Source organism: Cydia pomonella, chromosome 28, assembly GCF_033807575.1.
Source record: "Cydia pomonella isolate Wapato2018A chromosome 28, ilCydPomo1, whole genome shotgun sequence".
Lineage (NCBI taxonomy): Eukaryota > Metazoa > Arthropoda > Insecta > Lepidoptera > Tortricidae > Cydia > Cydia pomonella.
The window spans coordinates 9,297,501-9,306,616 of NC_084730.1; the positions used below are offsets into that span (position 1 = coordinate 9,297,501).

The 9,116-nt window shown below is 38.4% G+C and overlaps 1 protein-coding gene across 4 annotated transcripts in view; it reads right to left on the minus strand.

Moving 5' to 3' along the window:
* The window catches only part of LOC133532965 (cullin-2), a 33,458-nt gene extending 24,684 nt beyond the window's left edge, over positions 1-8,774 (minus strand). For 2 of the 4 annotated variants that reach the window (XM_061871854.1, XM_061871851.1), the window contains exons 1-6: positions 8,616-8,774; positions 6,804-6,939; positions 4,411-4,535; positions 2,566-2,661; positions 780-873; positions 309-383 (exon numbers count right to left, since the gene is read on the minus strand). In XM_061871854.1, coding sequence (XP_061727838.1) covers positions 309-383; positions 780-873; positions 2,566-2,661; positions 4,411-4,535; positions 6,804-6,866 — 453 coding nt within the window. In that variant the 5' untranslated portion in view covers positions 6,867-6,939; positions 8,616-8,774. Of the gene's footprint in view, positions 1-308; positions 384-779; positions 874-2,565; positions 2,662-4,410; positions 4,536-6,803; positions 6,940-8,238; positions 8,547-8,615 lie in introns of those variants that run through there. The other 2 variants (XM_061871853.1, XM_061871852.1) reach the window with 2 other exon arrangements.
* Between the last annotated feature and the right edge of the window lie 342 nt (positions 8,775-9,116).

The window sequence follows — 9,116 nt, forward strand, 5'->3', positions numbered from 1 at the left end:
ACATATCAGTGAAAGAATAAGGATCAAAGTCAAATGACGTTCTAAGTTTTAATTATGTGTCGAAAGATGGCAGTAAATTTACGTGGCTACGAAGTTTTCTTTGGCAATACACATCTATTTAAATTCTCTTAGACAGGACAGACCACTATCCCTTTTGGCTATTTAGGATTGACAAAATTCAAGTGACTATTTTATCTGCGGTTGTGCACGCAAAGGAACGTCAAGTTTAGCCAACCGTATAATAATTGCTCGGAGCAATGCTGAACCGAGAGCGCCCGAAAGGTCCAGTGTCACCTCGCTGAACTCACCTCTAATTGACGCGAGTCACTGTCAGGACAGCTGACAGTTGCGGCTGATCCGTAGATTATCTCAGCATCTGACACCTGACAAAAGTGTTTCATCATCATTATTCAAATATAATAAATAATTTGTCTTCGTGCGTTCTCGTTACTCATATAGCATTATTTTATGGGGAAAATTTCTTTGTAGATTTTTCTTTATTTATTTTGAACTTTATTAAACATGAAAAAGTATAAAAGGCGGACTTAATGCCTTAAGGCATTCTCTACCAGTCAACCATAGGTCGAAACAGAAATACGTCAAGGTGGACGCAGTGAGAACAAACAATAAAAACTAGATTAAGAGCGAAACATAATTCCTACATAAATGCTTACTAAATAGAATAAGTTATACTTTATAACTATTATTTTCTTACTTATCTAGTTAGTTCTTGACTAAAGGCTATTTAAGTGATAACAGACATACGTCCAAACACATACCTTCTGCCTCCTGACGTGTTGTAAGTTCAGGTAAGAGTAGAGGCTGTTCAAGTAAGCCACGCCTTCAGAATATTCGCGCCACGCGTCCACGTAACTGACAACAGATATACAAGTATGTAGTAGGGCGGTTAACCCTAAGGCATAAGGGTGTCAGACATTATGCAAAATTTAACCCTATCACTTTGAAATAAAGTTCAAAATCAGGTGGGAATAAATATTCTGTCTGCCTATTTCTTGTTATTACTCTATCCCGTCCGCCAGAAGTTCAGTTTTTTAGACGTTTCTTATCGAATTTACACGAGTCCCTAATTCTTGTTCCGCCCGCGGCACACACACAATTTTTTTCATCACACTTGTGTGGAAAAAACTTAATTTTAAAGCGAAATAATTTTTAAATACGGTGTCATTTCAAACATTCGTCCGCTATATTGTCATTCTTTAACAGGTTAGGCATCGAAGGCACAGACCTATCCGGCATTCAGCCACAATTGAAAATTGTGTAATAGTACATTACGATACAAGTGCGAAAAATAGGAAATTCGAAACGAGTGGCGATCAATTAAAACACGACCGAAGGGAGTGTTTTAAATCGGCACGAGTTGCGAATTACCTATTCGCACATGTATCGTACAACGTTTTACAGTACATATGCCCTTTAAATGTTCGACACAGTAACATAATATGCTAATTTTCGCACTAGTGCGGTAAAGTAGCACCATATGTACTGTAAATATATTTTACAGTACATATGGGGCTACTTTATAGCGAATAGGTAATTCGCAACTCGTGTCGATTTAAAACACTCCCTTCGGTCGTGTTTTAATTTATCGCCACTCGTTTGAATTTCCTATTTTTCGCACTTGTATCGTAATGTACTATTAAACTGCATTTAAATTAATTAAATTAAATATTTAAAAAAATTAAAAGATATATTTTAAAAGTAACAAGAGCCAATATGCCCATGAGCATAATGACATTAGAAAAAAATTACGCCCGTGGGCATAATATAGCTCATTCCATCTCAGTATGCATACAATAACACCGTGTACGAGCAAGTATGATGAAAAAATATTATTATAAACCAGTTTCATCCAAAAGTTCAGCTTAGGTATCTTTTACTAGAAAAACATCGCAAAACTTATTTGCAATATTATCAATAACCTGAGATCCAGATACGCGCTAGCGTGTCCAGCCAAGTTCAAGGAAAAAGGAACTGGCGACGCAACCGTGTGTAATATTACACGAACCATTTCGAGCTATTTTTTACCACAAATCGTTTTGACGTTTCACAAAGAGTAAAGTCAATGCGGTCAAATCTGTCTGCAGTAAAATTCCGTACACGAGCTCGTTTTTAGGGTTCCGTACCCAAAGGGTGAAACGGGACCCTATTACTGAGACTTCGCTGTCCGTCCGTCTGTCACCAGACTGTATCTCATGAACCGTAGTTAGCCAGTTGAAATTTCTACAGATTATGTAGGTATTTCTGTTGCCGCTATAACAACAAATACTAAAATCAAAATAAATATTTAAGGGGGGCTCCCATACAACATAATTTTTTTGCCGTTTTTATAAATAATGGTACGGAACCCTTCGTGCGCGAGTCTGACTCGCACTTGCCCGGTTTTTTCAGTCAATTTCGTTCATTGATAAGTAGCGATTGGTTTGAAAAATTACAAAGATTACGCTCGTATACGGAACTTCCCACTGACGGATTTGTCTGCATTGACCTTAGCTGTTTGACCGGTTTAGTATTCTACTCTGTATTTATTTATATTAAGATAATTACCGGTCCAGCAGCCCGTCGTAGGGATCGTTGTTCTCGAGGGGAGAGGTGCCGCGGACCCTTTCCAGCAGGCCCTCCACATGCTCTTCTAGAAATCGTCTGCAAAAACAAGAAATTGTATAAATATAACATCAATTTCTCAAAATTCTATTAGCAATAAGTTTTTGGCAAAAATTTCATTTTTGGTACAAGCTTTTATCGCTGACTGTACTTTTTTTTCCACAGGCAACTAATACACATCGAGCAAATTCTAAAAACCCCAAACACAATTAGGTTGCGTTGTTTTATCACATAGTTCCTATCTCCAACTCTTGTCTCCATCATCAGATCAGCTCGATGGTACCATAATATTGCATTGTCACCCGACTTACATATGTATGCAAATTTTCAGCTCAATCGGAAACCGGGAAGTGGATCAAATTTAACTTGCAAGATTTGATTACAAACAGACAACGGTCAGGTGAAAGTAAATAAAAGCTTGTAACAATGACAAGTGCTTACCTGCTCCGGCTCGAAGCGTTCTGCTTACGCAACGCAACTGTCACTGTCTTACTAATATGTAAGAGTGATAGAGAGAGACGACTACGCTACGGACCGTTAACGATTAGCATGTTGGCTATGCGGGGTTTTAACTTATTAGGCATCATTTTATGGGGCAATGATATAGATAGGTTATACTCACACAAAATAATCACAAAAAATACTTCCATGTTTATTTCATTACCTACGAATGAATCTTTGTTGATTAATTTTCGCAATTTGTTCATCTTTGTTACACTTACTTAACACATTCACTGCCAGACAAAAAACGGCGCACTACCCCAGAAACCGGTGGTCTATAGCTGCGTACAAAACAACCCGCCCAGCGGTTTGTCCGGCATCTGAACAAAGTTCACGAGCGCCCACCAGGTGGGTTCCCGGCAGTGAATGTGTTAACGAGCCTATAAAATGTCCCACTGCTGGGCAAAGGCCTCCTAGACTTCCAATCTTCCCGATGAACTGCAGCATCCGTCCAGTTGCTGAGAAATACGTCCAGGTCGTCCCGCCATCTCCTCTTAGGCCGACCATGCCGGCGTTTACGTTGTGGCACCCACTCCGTGGCTAGTTTAGGCCACCTCTGTGGGTAGGTTGGTGGTGGTAGTGGGCTAGGCGCGACTAAAGAGCAATTCATATGTGGTCTTCACTAACATACAAAAGGGTTACGTGTGTCGATTTATTTTATTTATTTGGCTCACACATCAAGTTATAGACAATAGCGGAAATTACAATATTAACATACAGTTCAGATCTAGTCTATAACTCTAAACAGGTGTGCACAGAAGGATAAGGACATATATAATTACAATTTATCGCTAGAGAGGTGAGATGTCATTTCTACGCTAAATAATAGACAAAAAGGTAAAATAAACATTAGCAAGATTTAGCATTTATAGAGTTGCGTACGCTAGTAATTAAACTAAGTTTAAAACTAGAACTAAATTACACTAAATATTTTAATTTGATTAAACAATAAGATTTTACTTATATGGCACTATTTTATGGGTTAGTATCTATTTCTTTTTACATACCTAGCTTCGTCATGCAGTTGATCCGCTAGAGGCTTGAGGTGAGCCACACAAAACGCGTAAACTGCACCGGCGTGCAAGGGTTACGTGTGTCGATTTTATTCATATGGCGCTATTTTATGGGGTAATTTCCTTAGTAGCTATTTCTTTTTACATACCTAGCTTCGTCATGCAGTTGATCCCTTAGAGCACTTCACTGGAATACTGGTTATGTGCGTCGATTTTACTTATATGGCACTATTTTATGGGGTAATTTCTTTAGTATCTATTTCTTATTACATACCTAGTTTCGTCATAAAGCCGATCGGCTAGAGGCTCAGGGTGGGCCACGCAGAGCGCGTAAACGTCGCTGAAGCGGAGGTTCCACACGCCGCGCTCCACCGCGCGGAGACCCACCACTCCGGCCACCTGCAGAGAAATAGTTTTGATAGATATATGAAAAATGAAAACAAGTATAAGTAAATATTAATCACGCAAAATACATATTTTTTTTACTGACAAAGTTTATTCTCCTGGTGTAAACGCGTAGTCTTACCTTAATTATATATATTAATTAATGAGCTTATATTAATGATATATATTATAATATTTTTATTTCTGTATTGTATGTTTTTCAGTTGTTTGCAATAGTTCCTAATTAAATTTCCTTACTTTTCTTCTTGTACCATTTTTATTACTTCTCTTTTTAGCCCTATGGATGACTGGTAGAGAATGCCTTTAGGCATTAAGTCCTCCATTCGTTTTTTTTTTGTTGTTGTTTGAATAAATAAATAAGGTAGGTAGGCGCAGTTGCCATGACAACTGCATAAGGCACCTTTTGACATGGAAAGCAACAAATAGTCTGCATGCATATTTTCACATCACACTCAGAGGCGGCGTTAGACGTGGGCGACGTGGGCCTCCGCCTACGGCCTCGCGGTCCGAGGGGCGTCGCACCTCAATAAGTATAATATCTCGTATACAACGTAAAAATGTTCGTTATTTCTTGCGCCACCAGAGGGCCTCGCTAAATGTACCTTGCCCACATAAAATTTTGGTCTTGCCCCGCCACTGATCACACTATTTCTTGAGTTTCGAAAGTGTTTTAGGTCACTGTTTTAAAACAATACAAATAGGTGAATCATTGCAACAACAGAATTAAATTATCATATAATTTGTATAAAGAAAGCAAAGAAAATCAAATTCCCTAGTTGAACCACCCTGTATTGTACATGAGAGATTTTTGCACGGGCTCGGAACCAGTCTTAAAATTAATTTTATTACGAGCCCATTGTGTCCCACTGCTGGGCAAAGGCCTCCCCCCTCTTCTTCCACTCGTCCCGGTTTTGAGCAACGACTAGCCAGTCTCTCAATAAGGATTCTAAGTTGTCCTGCCATCGCCGCAAGGTCTGCCGGATCCCCGGTTTGACTCGTGGGGCAACCACTCCGTGGTTATCTTGGCCCACAAGTCCTTCGGCATGCGGACATGCCAGCCCAGTCCCACTTTAACTTGGCCGCTTTTCGAGCTACATCTATAATCTAAGTTTTAGAGCGCAGCGTAGTGTTCCACATGTGATCCCTTAGTTTAACACCTAATATGCTGCGCTTCATAGCTCTCTGGCAAACCCCGAGTTTGGACTTCTGAACGTCTGTCAAAGACCAAGTCTGAGCACCGTAACTGAGGACTGGAAGTATCCACATGTCCATAAGCCTACGTTTGAGTGACAGAGGTAGGTCTCCCTTCATGAGGTGTTTCATGGACCAATACCTCTTCCATGCGTTCTCAGTCCGTCTGTCGACCTTGTTTTCTTGTCGCGCCTGCAAAAAGACTATTTGGCCCAAATTTACCTGTTTACCTCAATCTTACGTTTTGTGGCGTAAGACATGACTTTGGTCTTTGACATATTCGTCTTCAGTCCGACCTCGAGGCTTGCGTTGCGAAGGTCTTCTAGCATATGATGTAGCTCGGATGCCGTTACGGAAAATAGGACTATATCATCGGCGAAGCGAAGGTTGGTTAACCTTTTCTTGCCGACAACCAGCCCCTTGTCTTCGCAGCGCGGCGCAAGCTTCCGGAAGACATGTTCCAAGGTGCTAACACTGATATGTGTTAAATTTGTTAAATATCAAAAAGTGGCGCCATCTCATAGATCAAAGGCAAAAGGTATGGCTGCATCGTTCAGTTCATATCAGTGAAAGAATAAGAATCAAAGTCAAATGGCGTTCTAAAAGTTATAATCATGTGTCGAAAGATGGCAGTAAATTTACTGTGGCTACAAAATTTTCTTTGACAATCCACCTCTATTTCAAATTCTCTTTGCAAGGACTAATGTAAAATGAAGTATTTCGCGGGAAATCATATTAAACAAGTTATACTGTGATTGTGAATACATAAGTAATGTTTATTAGAAGAATAATGTAATAATGTTCCTGACGGTGAGTAATGTTGCCAGAGCTCAACGAGGGGGGGGGATGCTAGGGTCGGCAACGCGCATGTGACTCCTTTGGAGTTGCAGGCGTACATAGGCTACGGAGACGGCTTACTATCAGGCGTGCCGTATGCTTGTTTGCCACCGACGTAGTATAAAAAAAAAAATGTGTAATCCCATTAGCTGTAAAGTGTTGACATGTAAAATACCTATATTTTATCAATAAATATTTGATTGATTGATTGATTGATTGATTGTGTGTTTTTACCGTTTCCCGCAGGTTGGCCCACGTCTCCTGGAAGTCAATGTTCCGCGGCTTCAGAGACATCATCGGAATTGATGCTTCTCTAGCCTGCCACTCCTTCTCTTACGAACTCGGGCTGCTACGGGAGGTTTGACTGTATCTGAAAAGAGGATGAAAACAGTGAACAGAGAAACACACTTGACAAACATTTAAAATTATCAAAATGAATATTAATCCTATGAAAAACAAGTGCAGTGATATACACGCATCAGCTTTCAGCTGCTAATGTATTAAATAATATAATACAGAGTTATTTTTTAGCAGTTAGCCATACGGTAATATTATATGCGAAAAGTCCCCAATAAAATCTCAGTGATATAAAAATATATACGTTTTTAATATTTAATAAATTTAACACATATCAGTGAAAGAATGAGGATCAAAGTCAAATGGCGTTCTAAAAGTTTTAATCATGTGTCGAAATATGGCAGTAATTTTACTAGTTTTTTTTTTACAATCCACCTCTATTTCAAATTCTCTTTGGTAATAATTAAGTAAGTAAATACCACATCCTTCCACAAGTTTTAAATATTATATCGAACATTCTCCTCACGTTTGAAAGTCAACACCCACATTGGCAAATTCACTCTGTGCAAATTAGCATGGAGTAAAAGCCAGAAGGTAAAAAAAACGTAATAAATATAAAATATATTTTGCTTCTTTTCTTGTAATAATTATATTACTATTTATGTATTATTTACTTAATTATTATTTTCAATTATTTTATTTCATTTACAAAAGTCACTCCCACAGGCCCTGGCAGAATATAGATCGTGTCGTTTACGAAGACGCGAGCCTTGACTCGTAATGTCATGTTATTAAAGGGTAGATTTGACAAATCTGCATGTTATTGTCGATGACACGAACTATAACAGTGCAACACTGCCTTGCCTCGATTAGGATTTGCAACAAAAATGCTGATTCAAAGCCTTTTTTCTAATGCACACATTGCTGGACGCAAGTGTAATTTTACTACGATACACTGCCTTAAAGTATAGGCAATAAGGTCGTGTATACATATTTTCGGCACTTTGGCAGTGTCAATATTTAATACCTTGACTGCACATATACAAACGCGAGAGTTAAAAGCAATGTAACCAACTGGACTGTGGACCAGTTTGTTTGCTTGGTTTGGCAATCGGTCTGGCCTAGGTAGTGACCCTGCCTATGGAGCTGATGGTCCCGGGTTTCCGTTAGTGGCATTTATTTGTGTGATTCCCTTATAAACAGTCTTAATTAATTAATTAATGTGTCTACTATTATAAAACAAAGTATTTTTTTTGAAGTATTAAATATTTGAACTGTTTCATAGTTTCAACACATGCCATTAGTACACACCAAACTTTGCAAGTATATAAATAAAACATAAGAAAAGGTCATAATACGCTCTATGACTTACTTTATATTTTTATAAAAACTAAACATGCCTACCAATAAAATACCTAAGATACACTATAACACGACTGTTTATCTAATGTCTTTAGCCTTATCTGTTCAACTATTTAAAAAAAAAAACAGAATTTCAGAATCCACTAGTATTTTATCCACTACAGCTGGGCGCTCCATAACAATAAAAACACGCAGTTTTCGTATAGCCGGGAATCACGGGAGCTCTGAACCTACGTTTGTAATAAATAAACCGAACAAAGACCCGACTTGGCACTGTGTCAAGCTAGCGACCTTAAAATTACTCAGCAAAATTGGCAAAAATACTAACAAACCTGCATAACCAACAAAATACACTCTTTTAAGGCATTAAAATATCACCGAACATACCTGTTATGTCCTATTCGGATAGTTTAATACGCCGAAAAGCGGAAGTTACGTGAATATCAGCGGTTCCTGTTTATTTTAGGTCGAAATAAACACAATTTCATCGCACGAGATAGATTCGGAATCTGCCAATGATAAGTTTGACATTTGGAAGGTGTCATGGCGTTGTTGACAGCGGATAAGTTGCGTTTTGGTTTTGCACTGTTGTATTCGTAAATAGAATAAAAACACTATTATCTTTTAGTTTAGTTTTAATGTCTAGTTTTCCATTTGGTTTAAGTTATACTTTAAAATAGGGAACATATTTTGAAATCAAACATTAATTACAATAAGGCACCTGTCGTAAAACTTGTTTTGATCTTAATAGATGGCGTTAATTATATGAAGTATTATTTAGTTCTTCTACTCGCCGACAGATGACGCTGACGAGTACGTAAATAAATGACTGTAATTAAATTATCTCGGGAAACCCAGATTGAGTAATTGTGTCTTCTACGTATGTTA